At 39.6% G+C, this 25,411-nt stretch overlaps 1 protein-coding gene across 1 annotated transcript in view; it reads right to left on the bottom strand.

Annotated features, from left to right (window-relative positions):
* Positions 1-288: 288 nt before the first annotated feature.
* The window catches only part of SPAG17 (sperm associated antigen 17), a 115,627-nt gene continuing 90,504 nt past the window's right edge, over positions 289-25,411 (bottom strand). Inside the window, 16 exon segments of the mRNA XM_086460644.1 lie at positions 289-425; positions 1,617-1,761; positions 2,891-2,951; positions 6,208-6,377; positions 6,854-7,005; positions 8,924-9,022; positions 10,336-10,432; positions 11,046-11,148; positions 14,546-14,599; positions 15,038-15,158; positions 16,753-16,786; positions 19,074-19,187; positions 21,550-21,732; positions 22,125-22,252; positions 23,791-23,921; positions 24,985-25,112. Coding sequence (XP_086316770.1) covers positions 289-425; positions 1,617-1,761; positions 2,891-2,951; positions 6,208-6,377; positions 6,854-7,005; positions 8,924-9,022; positions 10,336-10,432; positions 11,046-11,148; positions 14,546-14,599; positions 15,038-15,158; positions 16,753-16,786; positions 19,074-19,187; positions 21,550-21,732; positions 22,125-22,252; positions 23,791-23,921; positions 24,985-25,112 — 1,857 coding nt within the window.

The raw sequence follows: 25,411 nt of genomic DNA on the forward strand, positions 1-25,411 counted from the left end.
AACAGTTCAGTGAAGGATTTGGGAGAGGACTGGAGAGGCTCTGCTGTGAGTGCCTCCACTGAGCTGAGCAGTTGTAGTAATCTGTAAATCTCTTGCAGCGAGTCGTTTGGTTAATGTCATCCAGTGCTTCCCTTTTCTTATCTCAGGTTGTCAGGACTGTGTGATGTGTGCATGACAGCTTTGCTGTCAGTTGCATGAGGCTTGTTGCTGATGTGGATCAAAAGCCAAGAGGGGATAAAACAACTGTTCTCTGATTTAAGGCTGGTATCACTGCATCCAGTACTTACATTAACTTGAAAGCTTTCGGGGTAGTGCAATCCGGAACCATGGCTTGGGGCTTGTAGGAACTGCCCGGACTGTTGCTGACATCTCACCCTGGGGGTATCCTTGTGGGCGGCACTCATAAACATCATTGGTTAACACAGGTGGAATATCATGTTAAGGATCTAACCATATCTGTACATTTATGTAATTAAAATGTGTGGAGGCTGGAATGAATTCTGGAAATAAGGCTGTGAAACAACTTGAATCTGGACTACAGCCCTCAGCTGAGATATTAAAGACCAGGTAAAATACTGGGGAAGGGCACATGTTTTGGAGGCTGGTCTGCAACTGAATGTCCGAGTACTGAGTGAGTGGGAACAGAGCAGGAGCTGGTTTTGCTGCAATGCCACCAGTCCTGTCTAGCTCAGCTCTGCAATAATGGACATGAAAGACTTCTTTGGGTCACTATCAAGTAAATTTGGGGAGTTTCAATGTCACTTCTAGAGCCTATAAAGCCTCAATGGAGTTGCAGTTACCTAGTACTCTGGTCAGTCTCAGAGGACCCTGAAGTTTTCCTTTCTTTCTTAAGGGTAGCCTTTAGCAGGAGTGGAGTTTGTGGCATGTTTGGATGCACCTTACCTTGCTATTTCTTTTATAGCTTTCCAGAAGACCTCTTCTCTCTGGCTTTTAAGTGTAAATTTGATTAAAATTCAAACAGGACTTCACCCTTTCTTCTGAACTTGCACTTAAAAAATGAGCCTGTAATTTTATTTTAAAAATAATTAGTTTCTGGGGCACAAGGGAAAGAGAAATAATAGTTCTTGATTTTGCTGTTTTCTTTTACTCTACCTCTGTCTTCAATTAAACAACTGAAAAGCCCACCGAACCCACACCGGGCTGATTTCTGACAGCCTTCGTGCACTTCTGTGCTTGTGTCTCTGCTGACACAGGGATTTGTCTCATTTGTCTGTTTAGTATCCAGGACGATACATGGTTTTGTTGCTCATTAGGCTGTAGCATCAGATGCTGCCATTGGTTCAAAAATGTTATGCAGGATTTCCATCAGGGGTGGTGGGAAAGAGTTCCTATTATTGTAATTATTTTTTTAAAGCCACATCTTTCTTCCTTTCCCCAATTTTCAAAACCTTGTTACTCTGATGTAAATTGCTTTTGGTGTTAGAATCTTAAATTGTTCAGTTGTTGTGCTTTTTGAAAACATCCATTTGTGTGTTTCTGAAAAGGACAGTTCCAGCCTGCTACTGGAAACGATGCTTAAGGCTTCTGACAGGTGGACTGTCCCCAGGGGGTTGATGCTAGAAGGTGTGTGTGCGAGGTAAGACAACAAAGGATATTTGCTCTCACAGGCAGGAGAAGAGTTTCTGTTTCTGTTAATATTTCAATATCATGGGAAACTTCTTCAAGGCCACCGGTATCTTCCCCTTTAGTTACCATGGCAAAAATCTCTATCTCCAGTTCAATCTGCAAGCCTGCTGCCACCTAGGAGAGACAGAAGATTACTCACAGGTAAGGTGTATGTTTCATACATAGTCCCCTCCAGCAGTCCTTGGAGCTGGTTCTTGTTCTGTGTTGTCTGATGAAATGAAAGATGTAGTGCCCAGCATACATGGTTGTGCTTGCCAGTTTCCAGGTGTCTGTTTCAATAGAAAGGTCTGTACAAAACAGTGTCTCTTTGCATTGCAGTTTGAAAGAAAACTGCCACGTGTTTGCATTTTTTCCCCTTAAATTTCCTTTTAGGCTCCAGGGGGAAAAAGGCAATCGAGACAGCTGGGAGAGAATCAAAAAGAGAGGTGGTTGGTGCCCCATGCCTGTCAGTGTTTGGACAATTTGGACAATGCCCTTAATGACATGCTTTAACTTTTGGTCAGTCCTGAAGTTGTCAGGCAGTTGGACTAGACGAACATTGTAGGTTCCCTGTGTAGTGCCTTGTGGCACTGTCTCCTTGCACAGGTCATTGCTTCTTGATTCCATGTCTATAAAAGTATTGGTAAGGATATTGCCTTCTGTTTTCTGGATGCTGTGGGGATACTGGCCAGCACAATATATATTAAGATACAACATGCAGGTGAAGAGAGAGACTGAACAAAAGCTGCTAAAGCTTCCTACTTAATGGGACAATTTCACGTGCTATGGTGCTTTGCTAGATAAAACACTTAAGGTGAAGAATAGTTCCAAGCAGGAGAAGAAATGATTGAGGCAAGAGTTTATTAGGTTTGACTCCTGAAGGTATCAGGACAGGAGTTAAAGTCTAGGCATAAGACAGAACAGGTAACAAGTACCCTAAACGATGGGGAAAACTCGGAGGTAGTGGCAAAGTATCCAGTTTGATTCAAAAAAGCTCTCTTTACCTCAGTGCTTGACCTGCTGCTTTCCACTCTACTTAACATGTTTATCCCTCTGCATTTTGGTGCAGACTCTGAAACTTGAAGCGCATGTGGTGCTTGGTTGAAGGCAGCAGAGGGACAGCGGAAGGCAGCATCCCTTCAAATAACTTTAAATCATGTACCCTACCAGCTCTATTCTCAGACATCTAGTGTGAGAGGACGCCTAGATGCTCTGAGGGCCATCTGAGTCTAGCAAAACACAAAAGATCATCTGTGTAACCTACAGGTCCTGGTGTGTACATGACTCTCAGTCCTGTAGGTGGAGGCGGTTGCTTCACCCGAAACCTGTCAGAAAGAGAAGAGAATCAGTTTGTCAGAAACTGTTTCAGGCAGGCAGAAGCACTGCTGAGAAGGAGACCGTCTGCTCTTCCTCTGCGTGTGCAAACAACAGCAGAAGTTGTTAGCTCATCCTTCCTGTCACAATGTATGACTTGGGCTACAGCGGTATTCCTGAGCTTCTCACCAAGGCTTGGGTTTCTAATGAAAAAACCCACAGAAAGAGATTATGGGCCAAAGTAAGTCTCCAAATAGCTCGTTGCACTGCCTGGTTCTTGCAACAGAATGCAAAACATCAGCATTCTAAGCCTGCATACACAAAGGAAGCTGAAGTATAAATTGCATCTCTGCAAACACCCGTGTGTTGCATACCTGGTATGGTGCATACCCAGAAGTCCTTATTGTTCTTTATTTCATGTCCTTTGATATGATTCTATTGCAGAAGCCATGATACTAGTATAAATTTTGTGAAAATAATCTAATTTCACAGTACCCACTAAGGCAGTAGTTTCAGTTCTGCATTTCTCACTGACTGTTTCACATCTATGCAGTCCTTTTGCATAACCAACTTCCACTGTTAAGATCTCTAAAGATCATTAGAGCTGATATGACCTCTACTTTTGCATGGCTCTGGATTTTATCCTGTGGTTTTCATTTTTACCTAAAGAACAGTTACCAGCAGGCACTTGCACCAGAAGCTGCTAAAGGGAAGGCAGTAGACGAGGCATTCCTAGTATATGGCTCCATCTTATAGAAAGCTCTGGCAGACTTACAAACTGGCTGTCAGAATTCCTGCTCTTTCTCTGAAGTGCTGGCTGTTACGAGAAACTGGACTTGATTTTTGTCAGGATGTCCCAACAAGTTCAGGCTATGGTATGGACAGTTTGGAAGGCATATAGTTAACTACTGATCCTGTCACAGAAAAGTTTTGGCTTCAGCATGAGGCAGATATGGCTCAGAATTGCCCAGCGTTGGCCCTACCCCTGCCCTCAGTATGTTTTGCTGTCATTCAGCAGCTAGTCGCTTATGTCTCCTCTCAAAGCATCAAGTAAAAGGCTTAAAATACAAGCTGGATTTATCAGAATCATGGTGGTATTTTCCTTGAATGTCTACATAGAGTGCCCTGTCATGAAATAAAAAGAAGTAATGTGCACACCTTGAGCTCTAGGATGTTGGTATGGGATCTGCTGATTTATCATGGCATGCACCATGAAGCTTAAATGTGCATTAAAGGAAAAAATGTCTCTGAGGCCCTATCTATCTAGGCTGACCTAAAAAAAAACACAAAACAAAAAACTCTGCCATCCATCCTGATAGAAGAAGCTGTACAATAGTCTCTCAGCTGGTCTTGAACAGATTTCTAAAGTGCCTAGTTGGCTGAATGCTCACAAGAGATCATGATGGTCACATCAGGGTGAAAGTGTCCTGTGAGCTCCTCTTTTGATGACAATTAGCTACCCGAGGAGAAGGAACAACAAATGTCAGACATAAATGTTTATGATTATTTAATTCCAGCACTCTAGTACCATAGTAAAGGGATGCTGCGACTGCTGAGATAGATAGTGTCACTGTGACACCTCTCTTGACTCTCCTTTTAAGGAGAACATCAAACTGTAAGTCACCTGCATCCACAAAAAGGAAGTTTGACAGATGCTTGCTCATGTGAAGAGTGTTCCAAAGAAACAGCATCCAGAAGCTGCAGGACACCAGGGCCATGAGACATGCACACTCAAGCCCAAGAACATTTAATGCCCTCCTTACTGTTTTCCTTTAATCAGTGCTATTATTGCAGACAAAACCAAAGACTATTTATTGCCAGTGCTAAGAGGAACCAGCTTTTGAATGACCTAGACCAACATGTCAGTAGAATGTTTATTTCCATGCTTTCAGTTAGCATCCCTCTCCTGGGACCTGTGGGTCCAGCAGAAAAAAGACCCACATAACAGGAGTGGTCCAAGTTGGCTTACTCTTAAGTTTCTGAAAGAACAGTATATAACTGCCGAGTAGGACAAATGGATGAGATTGGCCTAAATAGCAGCTTTCAGTTAAATGCTAAATAAATCAAGAACCTCTCCAGCTGCAGGAGGTAATAAGGATAGGTGGGAGGAAGAGGAGGACATTGGAAAAGGTTTGGTAGGAATAGCTATCTCGGAACACAGGAATTTTAAAAGCTTAGTTTTGGTTTTGGGGATTTTAAGCCATCTGAAATGAAAGCTCCCCACCAAGTACTGCAATTCTTGAAACCATCTAGTGGGATTATAACCATTCAAATGTAGCTATTCTGAAGTGACAAACCTTATGTGGAAGCCCAGGAGCTATAAGGGCTTAGAAACTGTTGTTGCAGGCTCTCCTTTACCCTAAAAAGCAAGGAACACATAGCACAGCTAAGGCAAGTGCAGTTGAGCAAACTGAGCGGGAGGAATAGGCTTTGCCCTCTTTTCTGTCACAAGTGTATGGCACCTGGGAGGACAGGGGTCATGAGCACACCTGCCTGAAGACCATTAAAGTAAAACCACTGGAACTGTTCTGGTGCAGGAGTGACTGAATGAACATGTGTGCAGTCACTCAAAGGGGAATTCTAGTACAGAAAAGCAATCACAAGCATTTTCTTACTGTATTTATATATTCTTTAAACAGCAACTGGGTAAATATGATAATTTGCTATGATTTGTCATGCTGGACTGCAGACCTAGAAATGGACTCATTTATCCCCACCCCAGTGAAACACAGTGCAGTGCTATTTTGTCCCACACACTGACGGGTGACACTGAGCAAGGGAAATGTGTGCACAAATAAATGCTTTCTTTCATCCTTGTCCTCTGCTTGTTCCCAGTGTCATGACTGGAGCTGTTTCTCAATGCAGCTGAAGACATGTCTGCCTGAATACAGCTGTGTGGAGTGTCTGACGGCATCCAGCAACATTTCCCAAAGCCAAATGTAATACTGGTTACCGTGAAAGACTTCGGTCCCTGAACCTGAGAACTTCAATAAGAACCAGTAAATCACCTGCGATGGGCCAGGACTATGCATGCAGGACCTGCTGTTCCTTACTGCTTTCCATCTTCCTAATAACACTAATATGCAAATAATGCTGAAGTATTTCCAGTCTTATCTCCTGTCCTCTATCCAGTCAGTCATTATCAAATGTTTCCAAGTATAAAAATACCATTTGTTATGTCATGTTAATCAGATCAAAAGGTTGACAATTAACAAGCAATGCATATTCGGACAGTTAAAAACCAAGGTACTAAAAATTCAAACTAACCTTGAGAAGTTCACACCAACATTCTTCAGGATCACAGTGGCTGCATAGGTGCAGCCTTCCTTTAGCACTCCAAATGTCACTCTGGGTGGAATGAGATGGAAGCCACTAAGAGGCTGTCTTGTTGTTGCAAGAGAAGATGTGTTGACCTTTCCTGCAACAGGATCTTCTATCTTTGCAAACAGAATTAAAATATTAGACAATAAAGAAAGTTGGTCGCCATCAAGTTAGGTTCAGTTACTTAACCTACATTTGAGCTCTGTCCATTCACCCTGAAGAATTACAAAAAGCCATCCTAATCTGAGTAAAAACTGAAGAGGCACTTTGAATATTGTCCGCAAATTTATATTGGTTTGAGTTTTCAGACATATTAAGCCATTGAGATGTCTCAGGGGGAACAGAGGAAGCTCTGCTCTTTCGGAAATCAGAGCTTTCATGTGGGTGCCTGGTGCAGAACATATGGCATATGAGTTTGTCCTAGCAGTTGAGAGGAAAGGTGCTTTTAGAATTGCCAGTAAACTTATACATAAATTGCAACCACTGTGTTTCAGTGAATAGATTCAAAATACCTTCCAGTATTGGTCCAGAGTGAAGATTTTATGCAAAAGAGATGACTGAGAAGATATTAATGAAAAAGATATTATTTTACCTTTTTATTTGGTATGGAGTTTGGTTTTCTGCTATGAAGGCATGACGGTAATTTCACTTTCTCTTTTCTTGGCTGTCCTGCACAATTCACCAGTAGACTCTGAACTTTATGTTGAAAGGCTGTCTCTTGTGATCCTGTGGCCTTGTTTAGGTCTGGAATGGAATGATTTCCAAAAGCACAAAAACGTAAGTGTCATAGTTAGCCCAATCCTGAAGTTCTTGTTCAGATAAGATTTTTATTTTCTATGAAAGCATGTGATTAGCACAAGGACAGAAGAACTAGTCTCATTTTTATTTAATAGGTCAAAAAAGGCATTAAGAAACCACCTAATAGTAGCAAGTAATTAAAATCTAACTAAGTAAAATTGTACTGTAATTATTAGAACTAATTAGTTGGAACTAATTAGATCTCAGTGGAAATCCTCAATGAAGATATAAACACCTGTGAAAGTAATTAAAAACAGAAGAGGAGGTACAAAACCCCAGACACTAAAATCAAAATTGAGGACATTACTATTCCAAAGGCATGCCTGCACAGCACAATGATCAGTTGTGCAGAAACACCCAGGCTGGTCAAGCCAAATCTGTACGTCCATTTAATAACAAATTGCAGTCCAGGCCCCAAAGCAGTACAGCTCTGCCAGCACAACCAACTAGGAAGCCCTATCTCCGATCAGGATTTATTGTCTTGAATGCAACAATTCATTTGTATGGATGACCTGTATACTTCTGACTCTGGGGTTAAGATGACCTTAACTATCTTTTAATCTTTGAACTGTGCTCTACTGCATAATGGAGATAGACTGAGCATAGGGATGGCCACAGCAACTTAGATCTAAATATAGCTTCTTTTGCTTGACAGCCTAAGACTCATGTAGTATTTTATTGTAAAGTCTGATGACCTCTGAAGAGAAAACAAAAGACAATTACGGTGGCTGCCTTCTCACCAGATCACTCTAGATCAGTATTTTGTACAGAACAGAACTGGTTTTTCTTAGTTTGGACTGCAGGCACTGTCTAGCTGGAATGCTAAGTCTGGTCAGTTAGTCATTGTGAGGAGGCAAAAATGTTATTTGAGAAAGCATCTTCTCGAGATTCCCCTCTTATTTCCAGGCAACAGAACTGCAGGTGTTAGAGAGGGGCTTCCCATCTACACAGCAAATGGCCCAGAGCTTAAAAAAAACCCAAAAAGAACATCTGGGAAAAAACACAAGCATTTCTTGTTTTGCCCAGAGGTAAGCAACATTTATGCTTTCACATTAGAATTTAGGGTAGTTTTGGCATCTCTCTCTCCACACACATCCTTCCCCTGCCGCCCCCAAGCTGCTGTTCCTTTCGTCACCTACCCTGTGGCTCTGGAAATACAGATTAGTACATCTGCCTTGAGATCTATGGATCATGCATAAATAACAAAGGAAATCTAGCAAGTCTGAAGGCAACAGCTCTTGCGGAGCCCCACTACTAAGAAAGGGAAGTTCTACCAGGACACATGGAAGGGAAAGGAAGGGGAGAAGGGAAGCTCTAACTATGGGATGCAAGAGTAGATTTTCCAAGTATGCACTGCCAAAGCTCAGCTGGTGTGGCATTATGTGACAGCCAAAGGTTAGAGCTCATTGAAGCAGACCGGTGGCTCTCCTGTGGTGATCATCCAAGACTGTCACCACAAGCAAATGCATAAACAGGATGAATGACAGTAGACGTAGCAAGGAAAGCAAAACTGAATGGGGATGTTTAAATGGCAAAGACCATTGTTCTAGACTCTTCTGTTACAGGTCTTAATGAGTAGAAAAAATTGGCTTGTGCAATTTTTTTTTTTTAGTAGGGAAATTATTTCTTGGCTTTGTCTGCAGTTCTGTCATCCCCATGTTATAGCAGTCTCCTAGGGCAAAGGAGGGAATCTCTCCCATTAGTTTTATACCTCTCTCTGTTTCTGCCAGTCTTGCATTCAGATGTATTCTGGATGCTGAACAGAGATAGATGGATTTAAATTGCTATAGTAAATATTTTGTCAAAAGCTATAAGAAGATAGATATTAACCTCCTCTAAACTACATTCTGGAAGGCAGATTTACCTGTTGTGCTGCTGGAACCTTCATTTTCTTTGGAATGAGCCTGCAGCAGAAGGCCAGGTGAAGGTGAGGAATCACTCATGGTACCAAGACATTCAGATCCTAAAGGGAAAGTAATGGAATACTGTGACAAGTGTTTTTCATGATCATCATCATTTTCATAAACACACGAAAAAAAGTCAGGAAGTCTTTGGCACTTTAATTTAGACAATCTTTGAAAGCTGCCTGCATAACCATGACAGGCTAGCTAAATTCGGCATGGGAAATTTTGGTCCACTGGGCAATAGGGATCAAAAATGCTTATCTTGTGATTAGTCATGTCTTGTCCTCTGGCTAACTGAGCAATAAGCCAAAAAGAGCTAACGGACACATAAAGGGCTAGTGGACAATCTAACACAGGTCTTCTGGTGATTGCAATATGGTGATTGCAAAATGAGGAAATAGGGGAATTAGTGGGGGTCTGATAAAGCCCATGGAGGACTGCTTTCATGATAAGATTCTTTGCTGTGCATGACTTTTAATCTCACTATGGGATTTTAGTAACTTGTCAGGGCTGCTTTTCAAACACAACTGAAGTATTACTCTCAATGCTGTAAAACTCAAACCTAAGATGATGACTCTTTCACTGCTTCCTGTCATCCAGTCACTGCTTTCCTCCGATATCCTCCAAACTATCCTTAGTCTGCATGTTTCCTATTCCATATTGCTTTTGCCCCAGTCCCCAAGCTGCCCCTCTTACCACTGAGTTTCAGAATTCCATCTTCCATTTTTTTTTCCTACTGTCATACTAGTATTTTTCTAAACTTGACCTTCTCGGTTGTTGCTTATCCACCCCTAACTATTGTTTATTCCATTTAAGTTTTTCTTGAGTATTTTGTATCCATCCACCCCTCATTCATAGCACAACTCTTCAGCTTTGCATCCGAAGCCTATGCTGCTTCTTTATTCAGTGATGTCTATAAAGGCTCCTTTAACACACTAAATATGTAAGTCTTATAGACCACATTTATATTAGGGGATTAAACAGGAATGTTCCCAGATACTGGAACATGTTAATCTATACTGTTAACTTGTTAGAACACTGGTATGGTAGTGACAGTGCAACTTGGTGTTTTCCCCAAAACCACTCTTTGTTACCCAAGTTTTGGCCGGGGAAAAGTCTGTCTTGTTTTGGGAGACTTAATTTACACAGCCTACTTCATATTGGTGGATCTCAACATCAGTGAATGCTGCTGGGTATGTTTTATGTATCAGAATAGATATAACTATTTTGGTCCAAGAAGTTCATGTATCAAAATGACTGGGAATACATGGGGGTCAGAGAATGTAATCTTAAATTTAACTGCAATATGAAATGAGACAACTGGATAAAAACAATGAAGAAGATACTAAAATGTTGCCAGACAGTAGATTACCTCTACTGGGGTTTTTGATCTTCTCTAGAGAGAAATTCCCTCTTCCTTTTTTTTGAACTGGAGGAAGTTCCATAGACAGTGCTTCCACATCAGGAAACTAGAAAAAAAGTAAGAAAAATGGCTTAGGTCTCCTAAATAAACACTTAGAAAAAACCCAGCAGACATCCACCTCGCTGCCACAAAAAAAAAAAAGGAAAAAAAAAAAGGTGCAAAGGAGACAAATGAGCAGAAATAAAGTGGTAACTATAAAAAAAGATATATGTAAGTATACCTCAGATTCCAAAATAAGTTTTTGAGTATGCTTTATGCACTTACAGTATTTATCAGGTGAGATTACAACAGCAAAGTTCCCAAGGCCACCTTTAACCCAGGAGTGTTAGGCTTACTAATTCCCTTTCTAGTTAGCAGAGAGTGTTTTTTGAGGGGTAAGTGAAAAGACCTGAAGTTCAGCATCTGCTCTGAATCAGACTCTCTCCAGAGATTACATAAGGAACCTACAGAGTTTGTACTCAATAAATATATACCATTTCCAAGATACGTTTCCTTTGACAAGGGCATGTAATTCCCAGTATTAATTCTGCCACGACTGTCCTCTGTAATGGTTTCTTGAGATAAATTGAGGCTGAGAAGCAAACCCACAACTGTCTTTGTGGGACTATGACAGAAACTACCTGGCCTAACACAAACTCATCCAGTTTTCAGCTACATACCTTTTTCGGGAAAAACTCCTTGCCAAATTCTGATGCAAAATATGGAGGAATTATTTTGTTTCTTATTGCCATTAAGGACTTCTTTTCTTCATCAAGTTCTTTCCTAAGTAAGTTTTAACATTGTTAGTAAGGAAAAGAAAGAAAAAAGCATTGTAACTGAGTTCACCCTGCTTTTCTGTATTATGTTTAAAACATTGAGGAATGGAAATGATAAAGGCAAGTGGCATTTTTTTTTTCTGGTTAATTACATTGAGCGATATTCTTGTAACTGAAATTTTCTCAGTGATAGATCAAGAACAAGCTGGTCTGGCATGCACAGACAATCTCCTCCTCAGATATGGAGGATATGATATATGGAGGGTCTGATCAAAATGCATATGGACAGTGGGTTGGCTGCTACCTCCTCAAAGTATGCTCCAGTTCTCTAAATCTTGTACAACATACCTGAGACTGTCACTAGTGTCTTTCCAACCTTCCAACAAACATTCAAATCTGTGAATTGGTATTTCAGATGCATTGCTAAAATTTATTAACACAAAATTAATCTAACTTCCTTATTTTATCACAGAAAAATTTGATGGCTCTTTGGAAACAGAAAAAGCTGTTCAAACTTCTGAAGGTGAGATTCACCAGAGTAAAGACCAGTTATGTTTTCAGCTTGATTTTACACTGGATTTCAGTCCAGTTTTACATGACTATAGTTTCACTGACCTGCAGGATCTAATATCAGCTATGAAATTATCACTCTTAATCATATTGAGAGTTTTGACACTGGCTTTTAAAGCCACAATTGTGCCTGATCTTCTTGGGTGCTGGTTACTGTGATACATATATTTAAAGTCATTCTTTAAATAGTATGCAAAAGAGTGCAAAATGCTATATTAAAAAATAAACCTGAAATTATAAAAGGTTTTTTTTTTTATCTCTTGCAAGTCAGAAAGTAATTAAGAAGTAGTATGGAAGAGAACTTAGTTTTCAATTGCTATTTAACCTTGCACAAAAATAAGAAACAAAAAGCAAGTTTCTGATCATAATAGTTCATCACCATTTCAAGTTATTCTGTTTAAGAAATAATGAATGACTTAAATAGCTGTTGATATAATTATTTTAATTCCATTGTGAATGAAGGTATGTTACTGATAACTTTCTCTATGTTAATCCTTGTTCACATATCAGGTTTTCTATTTCAACATAAATTAAATGCATATTTTTAATTCCTTGAATTTAAACAGTCCTGCTTGGATTACATTGAGGAATTTGACATTCTGTCAGATTTGCAAAGCCCCTTCCTCTAGAACTGAAAAGAATAATGGTTTTAATGCACAATGCTTAAATGAGACGTTTTTCTGTGTTACTAAAGAATTATATAATGCAGCAATATGTCTCTCCATAGAATAAGAGTCTGTATATTTACTTTCCAAAAAATCTATTTTCCTCTCAATTAATACTGACTTTGAAATTGCTCTTATTTTTTTTCAAATGTTTTTGTGAATCACCATATCTGCAGATGGAAATCCAGTGACTTTCAATTTATACCTGAGCAGAAATTCTCATCAAAATTCATCTAATTGTGAAATGTACATTTTTAGCAATATATGCTGTTTCAAAGCATCTATATAGATTTTTTTTCTTGCAATTAATCAAACTGCTTCACCATTCATCAATGGGAGATAAAATTTTTTTACAAATTGGAGAGCAAGTGAAATCATCAAGGGGAGCAGAATTAAAATTGAGGGTGACCTTAGATACAACTTTCAGTGCTACAAAGATTTTTATGTTTATACACATATACACATTTCCTCCTGTAAAAAAGCACTTTTAATCTGAAGATTATAGCACCTCCCTCAGAACTCCCATGAGAAATACTTCATAAACAGGAAATTGAGATACAGTTAATTCCTGAAGTAGAACTTTACAGGCCTTCCTTTAGTAAGGCATCGATTTTTAAGATGACTCTAATTTTAAGGCTCTTCTTAAAGATAATGAGTTTACCTTGTCCACATGTTTTACCACCTAAAATGTCCTTGAAAATGCAGCTGCATTTCCAAAGTGTAAACCATGAGCATATCCTGCACTTTATAGTACACTCCACAATGAAGTTGGGAGGGAGAGAAGCCTCAACAACCAAGTGAGGAAGCGGTGGGTGTGGTAGGCAAGCAAAGCGCCTGGGGTGATGTGAACAGAAGGGACATCACAATCAACAAAACAGGGCTGAAGTGGGGTCACACCAAACGTATGCATGCAAATAAGGAAATGCCTATGGGATGGCATTATGGGGAAAGCTTTCATATCCTTTCTGGGCCATCAGCATGGCTGGATGCCTCTCAGAAATGCCTGTACACTACTGCAGGCGGCACAAGTAACAAACAGGAGGAATTAGATGTCTGTGTGCACTTAAGGGTCAATGACCTCATTGGTATCATGCAGAAGTGGAAGGATGGCTGATAGATGAACGGAGTGACGTTTGGATGGATACAAGGTCGTCAGGAAGGGCAGGCCAAGAAGGCAAGGAGGGGAAGTTGCCCTGTGTGTAAGAGAGCAGCTGGAAAGCCTGGAGCTCTGCCTGGGGATGGGTGATGAGCCAGCTGAGAGCTTATAGGCTAGGATTAATGGATAACGTTGTGGGTGTCTGCTATAGACCAGCTGATCAGGAAGAAGAGGTAGATGTGGCCTTCAGACAACTGGAAGAAATCTCACATTCATAATACCTGGTCCTCATGGGGGACTTAAGCCACCCCACCCACCACTGGAAAGCGGCTCTGCAGAGAAGGACCTAGGAGTTCTGGTGGACGCCAAATTGAACATGAACCAACACTATGTCCTTGTGGCAGGGAAGACCAGCAGAATCCTGGGCTGCATAAGGAAGAGTGTGGTCAGCAGCTGCAGGGAGGCAGGGAGGTGAACCTTCCTCTCTACTCAGCATGGGTGAAACCACATCTGGAGTACTGTGTCTGGTTCTTGGCTCCCTGAATCATGAAAGACACAGACTTCTTACAGAAGCAAGTCCAGAGAAGGGCCACAAAGGTGATTAAGAGCTTAGCGCATCTTTCATATAAGGAGAGGCTGGGAGAGCTGGGACTGTTTTGCCTTGAGAAGCTTTGAAACTTCTCAAGCTTCAAAGACATGCATCTGGGTTTCTGTTTGAAAAATCAGATGGGATTTTCAGAATACCTGAACCTTAACCTAAAGCATTAGCATTTGAAACTAGTAATATAAATTACTCTCCGTGCTGGTGGCAGAGTCATAAAACAGAACAAAAGATTTCTGACTTCAGCCTTGTTTTAAATAGTGTAAGTTAACAGCAACACTGCTAAATTTTGAAAAAATGAGAGCTAAACCATCCATTCAGCATTTCTGTTGCAGAAAACACCCCATTGTTTGCTAGCAAACCATTGGACCATTACCCAAGACCTGATGAAATCAGTATCATAAGTCTTTCCAAAACCAGAATTAAGTTAGCTCTTAAAATCATTAACTTTCTGTCCTACTAATGCTATTACCTGTGCTCTTCTAGTCTGCTCTGCCACTTGGACACTGGTGTTGTTACTCCTGGACTGAATGACCAGGGGAGAAAAAAGTAGTGAAAATGAGAAAACTAGCATAATGTTTCATAAGCACAAAAATATTTACAAGATAACCCTGGAAAGAAAATGCTCTTTATGACAGTACATTATATTAACATCTCCTGACTTGGACTTGTATGGTTTGCAGCAAAATTGTTTACCCATATCTGCATTTTGTTATACTATTCAACCAAAGAAACCCTCAAAATCCTTTTCCAACAAAGTTTAAAATATCTTTGAGATAAGGAAAGAGAGGCACAGAGGGGCAAAATAATCATAGGAAAAGCTAGTGAAACATTGCTATATGTATCTAGAGATCTAGCTCCTGGTCCTAAATGACAGTCAGTAAAGTACATTACCTTGCCTGTACGTTTGGTTCGATCCTTTGTGTTATTTACATTTGCATCAGTTCTCACTGGCCTGTCCTACCTGAACCCCTGCTGTTGGTCCTCTCTTTGGGTAGTGATTGTCTTCTCTGTGCAAGACTGGCGAGAAGAAGCCACTGCCTGTTCATACAGCTCAGTTATGTGAGCTGTAAGGTAAAGAGTATTATTGAATGTGCACATTCTGCTAAGCACTGCTAAGCGTTATGAATAAAAAACCATAAAAGGATATATTTTTAATGCATCTTTATGTCACTTGGTGAAAATCTTACTGTGAGGGAAGAGCAGAAAGAACTTCATTCCAAAATCAAGTTCAGAACATTAACAGGTAGGAAATTAATTCAATTCAACATAGAAAGCACCAGAAGCTGATTAAGTTCATACCCCCACCCTGTATTTCCTGAAATATCTTTATGTTCTTTCAAGATACAAATCAAATACATGTGAATACCTGCTGACATTCAGCCACTTTCTGACTGGAGAGAAACATTCCAGGTCTCTATCTCCAGCTGAAGAAAATAATATGGGCTTTCAGGGAGCTTTATTACTTTCAGCTTGCTTAATTGTGGCTGTGAAGCAGCCATAATCAACATTTTAATGGAAGGAACTACTAGTTCAATATGTATAATGGAGAAAAGCCAGTCCTTCCATATTTAAGATTGTGACCAGCTCTGGGGCTTTAATAAAGAGTTTCCCTGTCCTCTGACATCTTTTATAAAATGTGTTGTTTACTTCATGTCTTAAACCTAAACTGTGAGTCCAAAGACATTTCCTTGGTTGAAAACAAATTTCTGTGGCAAAACTGAGCAGATTTGAGTATTTGAGAGATATGACCCTATTTGACTATGACATCTTAGTGTTTCGGGAATTACGTAACTGCAAACTTCAAAAGTCAGGGGGGTTTTGGTCAGCTTTTTCACTATAGAATACACTTTTATTTTTCTGCTTTTTGTATTTTTACCTCTTTTAAAGAGCTTTTCTTTCCCCCTATCTTCTTCATTAATAATATTATGTTAAAATTGCACCTTCATTTAAATCAGGAAACTGTGTAGCAAGCATTTGTTGCAGCAGTTTCCATTTACTTTGCACAGCATGTTTTTTTTAACAAGCAAAAATACTCTTGACAAGGCAGGAAGGGCAAAAAAATAACACTAAATGCTAGCATCACTGTGGGATTGAATACTATGGATTTTTTCTATGGAAAAGGCTTATGGATTTGTAAAAGAAACAAACATCTTAATTTTTATTTGTACATATTGAAAACATCAATAAATGTTAACAAGTATCTTACCAAAACAGAAATTCACAAGGGAAAGCTAATACACTGTTTCATCTTTTCCTTTAGGCAAAGTTAATGTAACCAAAACACATGATTGTTTGAGATCCGATTGTCAAGTGTAATAAATAACCAGGATTTATCTAGCTGCTTTGAAAAACTTGTCTGAAAAGTTGATACTGGCATAAAAGCAACCAAGTACTGTCATAGTTCTTATACCTAAGAAAACTCAATATATGTGGAAATGTGAGTCAAAATGCCAAATACACCTGCTTAAACACAGGAATCAATTTTTAGAGGTATGGAATCATTGATGCTAAGTTCTAATCACCTGTGAAAATCACACAGAAGCATGTCCATAGCTCATAGATGAATTCACCTTTCTCTTTCTTCTTTAAAAATAATACTACAGTACTTCAAAACTTACTATTATATTCTACAATTTTAGAAGACAGATACTCAATTTTTATTACCTCTGTCACTCAGATTTTCAGTTGACTTCTCCCAGTTAGGGAAGGACTGCAATGAAGAAGGAATACCTGTGACCATGTGAGAAACAGGCCCCACAACAGCACCCTGTTCAAATGATTTCCATCCTAAAAGAGTGTTACCTTGTTACGTGAGAATGTGACTACAAGAATAGATTTGTAGGTATTTCAGTGTGTTAGAAAACATGAGCTGGTGAAAAAGGAAATGAAGTACAATTTCCCTGGTCTAAACAGGTATTTCTTACCTTCTTGATGACCTGCTTCACAGATGGCTTCATACTGTATATGGTTGCTGTTTATTAAATCAACTAATACAGTTCATATTCAAACTCAAATCCTTCCACAAAGGATTTGAACCAGCTCTAAAACTCATGGTCACAACAAGAAGTCAAAGGGGAAATGTGTTCAGGAATTTGCAGGCTTCATTACTGAGGAGCTCTCTTGTGGCTGGTTTACAGTAAAGTGCTTAAGGGGTAAAAGACTCTAAACGAAGCTGTTTCCTTTATTCTCATGCTGTCCCTGAAGCAGTTCACGAAACCAGAGTTCCTGTGGCCAGGCAGTCTAGGTTGTAACAGAGCTGGGGAACAGTGGAGACTTGAGAGGAGCGTGACACTAATTCCTGAGTCACAGCAGGTCCACAGTGAGACTCTGCTGCTCAGAAAAAGCATTGTCCGATGTGAAATCTGTACCTGGAAATGTGCTCATGGTAGCCGGGACAACCAACAATAATTAGTCACTTAGACAAGTTCATTGGAACCGAGCTCTAGGCTAACCTGCTTTGGTGGGGGAGTTGGACTAGATGATCTCCAGAGGTCCCTTCCAACTCCTACCATTCTGTGATTCTGTGAGCATTTGAGATTCAGCATCTGGATCTCATCAAAGCAAATAAATGTCTGGCTAGAGGACAGAGGCAGATGGATCACTTCTCTATGTTCCTCTTTCCAGAAAAGTTGTAAGCTCCTTCCTGGTTTTTTGCTAGATACTTCTTTTCTCTAGTCTCTTTTTAAGACTTGTATATCACTTGAAAGTACTGAGCAAAAAAATACATGTGAAAGTTTGTAATATCAAAAAATAGGCTTTAGTTTCAGCAAATAAAAAGGCTAACTTGGCTAAAAAGCTCAGAAACAAATTCTAGAATTACGGGAGCGGGTTTTTTAAGCTTGTGTGGGAGAAAAAAAAAAAAAAGTAGAGTTACATATCTATCCAGAAGGCTAGGAAAAGGAAATTAACAGCATTTTAAACTTGAAAGATCTCATTCCTAATGTTTTCGCATGTTGAGACAAGGTTTAAAAGGTGGACTCTAAGGCTAAGTCGATGTTTGTTTGCTAGAATATGCTCACTTTTGAAAGCTTGATAGATCATCTGGAAGTCAATATTTAACCTAACATGGCTAGATCTTATTTTTCAAATGCCATATTTTTTAATTCAGATAATTAATATAAATTAATTAATTTAATTTATATTTTAATTTATGTTTGAATTCACTATATGCGTGTTATTTGATTAAATGGAAATAAAAGTATTTCCTAAATGAAACTAGAAAAAAACCCCAGTGTTTAATAACTACTAAAAATCTAGCACGTGAATTCACCTCATGCAAGGTACCAAATTCAAAGAAAGCTGTAGGAAAGAAATTATTTAAAGAACTTAAATAAAGCAAACTGATCACTCTCTTCATAAGTTGTAAGCAGTGCTTCTCTCATTCATCCTAATTCTTTCCACTTCTGCTGCTTGAACACTGACCTCACTGTTTCCTGACTGCTACAGCAAGTCCCTCTTCCCCTATTCACTCACCTTTCCCATTACCTATTCCCCTCCTTTTTCTTTTAATGCTCTAATTATCTGTTCAAATTAGCAGAGTACATTTTCAAAAAAAATAGAAATGCTGCTCAACAATAATAAAAATATTCCTCCAGATTATCCCAAAAGCAGGGTTTAAACTCTCACTATGGAGGTGGCTGTGGTTGAAATACAAGTCTTCCACCTGCAATGATTACAGACTGGAAATATTTTCATCCTAATGTTGCAGAATATACACATTTCAGTAATTTTGGCCTGTGTGTTTGGGAATGTATCATTCTGTAGAGCCAAACTCTTGAACTGTTTTGAGCATTGCTTCCCCAAAATAGCAGTCATGCCATTCAGTAGCCCAGCTGAATGCTGAGTGTGACTCTGCTTTACCATTAAACTACAGCAGAGCTGGAACTAACATTTGGTATTTTATTAATGGACAACAATGTGTTTTAAGGCTGATGCTTCCAATGCAATACAATGGTTTTGTTAAACATATTAGTAGTTAAAAATTGTATTTTTCTCACCATAACCCGTTCAAGGAGAATGGCAGCATTCCCCTTTTCCTCTTCTGTTCTTGGTTCTTTTACATTCATCTCTTCCAGCTCATCTTCCTGCTTTAAAATGTTGTCTATATATTCCTGGTGGAACAACAAAAAAAAAAACCAAGAAAGATGCAAATGTTTTCTTTGCAGATGTAGACTTAAGGGTCACATACTTAGAGAAAAGAATTTGTAGAAGTCATGAACGTTATGTGCTTCTTCTCAATGTCATAAAGGCCCCTTCTGTGAATTTGTGTGAATGGGTTATATAGATATCTAAAGGTTTGCATGATAGTTTTTAAAAAACCCAACAGGTCAAAGCTAAGAAGAGTACATGCTAGGAAGGTAGCAGGTGAAAGCTTACCAAGGACTAATCAACTCTGAAGACTAGCAATACTGTTGAATCTGCAAGAACTAATATACTAAGGACATCAAGAGTCTGCTGAATCTCTACCAGACCACTAGTGGACATTAATATCCACAATGAACGGTGTGACTTGGACCACATCCAACAGCTATCTGCTATCTAGATGCCCCTGGTGTGTCAGTGTGACCCCCTGCTTCTAAGTAGGCAGGTAGGTTTGGCCTCCCAGCTCTTGCACCAGCCAGGCAAGTACAGGTGAACATGCAAGTGTTTGAGTAAACTAGGTGAGTGACTGTGTTGAGTAAATAGCTGCTATTAATAATAATCAATTCTATTATTAAGATCAGCTTAATGAATAAAAGGTGTTTAACAAACGTTGTTTGTGATCTGTATCTCCTTTCTGTTTGATCTCCTATTAGGGAAAAGGAAATTTACATCACAATTGAAAAATCAGATTCAGAAAAAAATCTGAAGCTTCATTTTTAGACAGAAGTTTACTTTTGCCAGAATCACACTAAGTGCTACAGAAAAGAACACTTTCCCCACACTTCTTTATGCTTTAGAACATCAGTTGGACGGAAAAAATGGGGCCTTGCAGAAGGTTTTCCACTCTGCTAGAAAGCTACATGCAGTACTGGGCTTTATGAATAGACAGGGTTTGCAGAAGCAATCTGTTTCCAGTTCCAGCTCTTTTTCATTCATTTATCCCCCCTAAATCTTTAAGGAGATGGAGAAAGGAAGAATACCTTTTTCTTTAGATCTTGATTTAGTTCTGGCAAAGTGAATATTTGGCTAAAGATTCAAGATATTTCTTACTGGAAAAAGCCATTAATTAAATATTGATAAAGAAGCAATGAGGATTCTTCCGTTGCGCATTAAAGCAATCATTACAAATGTTTTCTCAGTGCCAATAATTGCAATTCTTCCTTCCCAATGTAACAAACAGCATTCTTTCTCTAAAAGTCAACAACAGATCTGGTCAACAGAGAAATGTACCATGGGATTTTGGTGTGGAACTTTTTTTATACCATTGCCTTTGAAAGATCAGTATGCAAATTAAAGAATAATTGTTATACTTTTATAGATTGTAAAAGGGCAAAATTTAATTCTGATAGACTGGCATGTCCCAAGCATGCCTGGACTGAACAGCTATCAATGTTTTTCTGTTGCAAGCATGTCTTCTTTGAAATGTAATGTGGGAAGAAAACCCAACTAACAGGCTACAACATGCTACTACCTTCACAAATTTCACATGCTGTTAACTTTCAAATTCAGTCTGCAATGCCATCATTAGAATATGTTAAATGAATAAATTACAGAACACGTGTATTTTGTTATTCTCTAATTGGGAAGTAATAATAAGTTTTTAACTCTAAAATCTCTTTTAAGAGCATCTTCACAATATGAATTAAATAAATCAATATTTTATACCCAAACTGAGAACTATGAAACTGCTGACAAGGATGAGAACTTTCAGATTCCATCTCAGAACACTTAACACACAAGGTGTAGGTTGCGTCTTGTTACGAACCACTCACTCACAAGGGATGGACACACACATTGTTAGAAGGCTACATAGCTATTAGCTAGACATGGATAGAGTGACAGAACTCAGACTTGTACCTGGAAATGTTCTGTACTGATTTATGAAAACAAACACATAACCAAAACCAGAGTGTGTCTCAGCAACCCGGTCACTGAGTTAACTGTAGAATTATGGTGGGTTAGAAATTCTTGTACAACTTTATACATCAAAGTTTTTAAGGCTTTGTGGAGGAAAACGAACTCTAAGCAAAGTAAAAGCAAAGTAATAGATATCAACATTGACAGAAAGGAAACTATTTGTTAGTGTACTGTGATATGTGCTGGACTGTATCCCACACATTTGCACAGAGAAGTAGGTTCCACAAGAGATGAGTGAAAACAGTTGAGCTGCTTCAATACACTTTTCTTAGAGCACCTGCCTATGTATGAAATGCTGATCGTTCTTTGAAAGTAGCAGAATTTTTGTCTCAGGCATATACTGCAAATCCATGTCACCCAATTTGTCTGTTCCCTATTGCTCACTGGCAAAATGAATAAATGTGATGGTACTACCTTGAGGGAAATCTGCAGCTTTTCTCGTAGTTCATCACTGAGTGGCTCATACTGGAATAGCTGACGGATTTGCAGTTTATTAGGACATTTTTGCACAGCTACTGGCAAGCTCGTCTGTTCTTCGGATCCAATGCAGAGACCCCTCCAACCTCGTGTTTTGACTGAGGGACCCATGATCTTCCTCTGAACACAGACAAGAACAAGCAAAAAAAGCAAGAGCCTACTTATATTACTGACTAAATGCAGATATTGCCAACGTGTGTCTCAGCTGAAAAGCACATGCTCTCCTTCTAGCATTACAAATCTAGACAATAAAGTCAGTAGATTCTTGGGCATAATTTATCCAGTCTAAAACTACTTCATCTGGCAAGATGAACTCCCCTTAAAATTGCTATATCACCTTTCTGAGAGTAGAAGAAGCCCAAGGTGACCATATTTTCCCTGACAGCCTGCCCCTTGCTTTGCCTGCTTAATAAACCAGACTTAACAATGTCATATTGTTTAGAACTCCATTTCCTCCCCATGACAAACATCTATTACTTAAGCAGGAAAAGACAGTTTTGAAACAATTATACCTCAAGAGGAGAAAATGTACCCCAGGTCCTTGACTGAAGATTTGGAGGAACAATACTCTCTGGTTCTTTCTTCATTACCCAGGGGGAGGCTTCAGTCAAAGGGCGGAGGATAGTAATACTGAGAACACCTGGTTCAAAGACACATTTTGGTAAGAATCAGTTCAAATCCAAAAGTGATGGACAAGTGTCTCAATCTTCCAGAAAAATATACTTATCTGTGTATAAAACCCCTTATTATCAAGTGGTAAAACTCCATGCAAAAATGCGATACTCGTGGCTTGCTTTGAGTCTTGGGTAACAGGCTCAGTTGTATAGTGTGCGGAGTACCCCAAACAAGGAAGAGCAAACCATTGACCCATGTTTACTGAATACTAATCTCAGAAGTACATCATACTCAACATGCATAAATCTTCACTGTATTTTATACTTTACAATCTGATCACTGGATGGATTCCATTAAAGATGACTTACTATCTTTTTTTATCATCCTGATTAATTTGAATGTTCTTTAAAATAATTCTTCCAACCCAACCCAAAAATCTACTTAATCTACTATTATCTACCCCATAGCTGGCCTTCATATGACCACTGAGGCACTTTGTCACAATGACACAAAATTGTAGATCCTTGGTGTCAAGGCAAATTGAGCCAGTATTGAGAAATGTAGAGCCTGAAGTCTGGAAAAGCATGTGTGCTACTAAATGACTCCTGGCTGTGAGCAGGTTTTCTTGACTGGGATTTTCACTGGGTATGTATCTTCTCTATCTTCCTGATCTTTCCACCCTCCCTATCCTTCTGTCTCTCAGTGCCCTTTCTCTTTTCCTTTTCCCATAGCAGAATTTTTTCATTCAGTTTATACAGTGGGGAACTGGGCATTATTGTGAATAGAAGCAGCATTTGAAAATGTGCAAAACCTGCTAAGAGTAGTAGGTAGGAAAGCTTATGCTTATGATATAAGTCTTTGAGAAGAATGTCTTAGTACTTCACAGCTTGAAGCAAACTATCCTTATCATTCCCCCATATCCAGGGGAACCATGTGTTCTGGTCTTTAAAGATACATTTATTTTTCTTAGGATCTACCTGTTACACCACAGTATATTTTATAGAAACCCAGTATCTTCAACTAACCTTACAATAATAACCAATTGTTTCAGGATGTTACTTGTTGTATTGCTACTACGAGGTGGTTGGTGCCATATACTATTGGCATCCCCTATTTCAGTCATATTTTTCCAACTTCTTAATAACATATTTATCCTTTCCAACAGCCAGACTAAGGGTCAACATCAGAGCATCATTGTCTTCATTGATAAACAGTTACATGATTAATGAAGACTGTCATACATTTGATGGTCTTTGATGGTAAATACACAGAGAATCTCTGCATTTGGTAATCACTTTTGTTTGCATGAATGAGAGCTGATAAAGATATGCCAGTTGTTTGTTCACTTATCCCTTCACAGTGTCATTCAGTCAATTCGCTGCTTCCCAGAGTTTTCCACAAGCTCCTTCTTCCCCATGCTTCACTGCCACAAGTGTGGGCACCTCTCTATATGGGGAAAAACATTTTCAAATTTCCTGTCCAAATAAGAGTCGAAACTTCTGACTCCGCCTTTGTAATTATTTCTGTTGTTAGTTTGTCAGAAAAGAAATAAAATTTTCCTACCTGGATGTTCTTGTACAGGTTCCTGCAAGACAGCAGCAGTGGGATCACTACAGGCTTCGGCAATATACTCGCGTACATCCCTGCTCCGCAGAAGCTCAGTTCCAGAACCGTCCGCGTAGATGATGAAGAACCTACACAGCCAGCTACACACATCAGATTGTACTGGGCATAGGAGGCAAGGTGTTGTCAGCAGGGGTCTGCAGGGCGGCCTCTGTGAGGAGAGGCCAGGGGCTGCCTTGTGCTGGACACAGAGAGTCCCAGCTGGCTCCAACAGACCCCCTGCAGGACACAGCTGAGTCCCTCAGCCAAGATGGTGGTGCTTCAGGGAAAGTGTGTGTAAGAAAGGGCAAAATGCCACACAGGCAGTGACAAGTGAGGGGAAAAGTACAAGAAACAGCCCTGCAGACACTGAGGTCAGAGAGGGAGGAGGGGGTGGAGGAGCTCCTAGTGCCAGAGCAGAGATTCCCCTGCAGCCTATGGAGAAGATCAGGCCACTGCAGAAACTGCAGCCCGTGGAGAGCCCATGCTAGGCAGGTTTAACCAAAAGGACTGCAGCCCAGGGGAGTACCCTCAATAGAGCAGGGGAAAAGTGTGAAGAGGAAGAAGCAGCAGATAGGAGCTGTTATGGACTGATCGCAATCACCCATCCCCTGTACTGCTGGGGTGGGGAGGAAGTAGAGGGGTCTGGAATGAGGCACTGATGTCAAGCCTGAGAAAAAGAGGGGATTGAGGAAAGTGTTCTAATTTTCATCTTTGTTTCTCAACATCCAACTCTATTTTAATCAGCAATAAATTAAATTAATTTTCCTCAAGTTGAGTCTGTTTTGCCTGTGATGGTAACTGGAAAGTGATCTCCCTGTCTTTATCTTGACACATGACCTTTTGTATCTTATTTTCCCCCCTTGTCCTGTTGAGGAGGTGAAGTGAGAGCGCGGCTGGGTGGGTGTTTGGCAGCTGGCCGAGGTCAACTCACCACACTGATCAAATTCAATGGCTTTCAAATTACATGCTTTTCTAGATGACAAAAATGAAAAAGTACTGTGGTGACATGACAAGAAAATGGAACTCCAAGATGATGACATCAAATGTGCAAATACAGAGTACTGAACAAAGGAAGTGCAAATCTACAAACCCTGTACAAGTATAGTGTAGTGAAGAAAGAAAGGGTAAACCTATGAATCCAGTGCAGTTTACCTGGGGACATGCTCATCATAAGTGACAGGTTTGTTAACTTCTGGGAGTGCTGATGCTGAACTTTTGTCTTCCTTGTCATCGGAGCCAATGCTAGGAACACACACAGATGTGCTGCCATCAGCCATGACCTATAATAGAAATTATATAAAATTATTTCAGTTACATGATACCTTTAAAACAGTATCTTGCTGCTGAACTGTAATATGACCTAGCCTGCTGACAGAAAAAAACAATTCAGGTTGAGCAACCTGGAATTCACAGGAAAAAGAAATGAAGAAGAAAACTGAAAAGACAGTGAAAAAAGCAACCCAAATATTTCTAGAAAGACATGCCATATCATAAATGCTAATATCACATGCTGATATTTAATAAATGTTCAAGGATTGTTAGTTGTTAAGTGGGGCCACCCATGCTTACATTCCATCTT

The sequence above is a fragment of the Leptosomus discolor genome, chromosome 1 (assembly GCF_034619465.1).
Source record: "Leptosomus discolor isolate bLepDis1 chromosome 1, bLepDis1.hap2, whole genome shotgun sequence".
Classification (NCBI taxonomy): domain Eukaryota; kingdom Metazoa; phylum Chordata; class Aves; order Leptosomiformes; family Leptosomidae; genus Leptosomus; species Leptosomus discolor.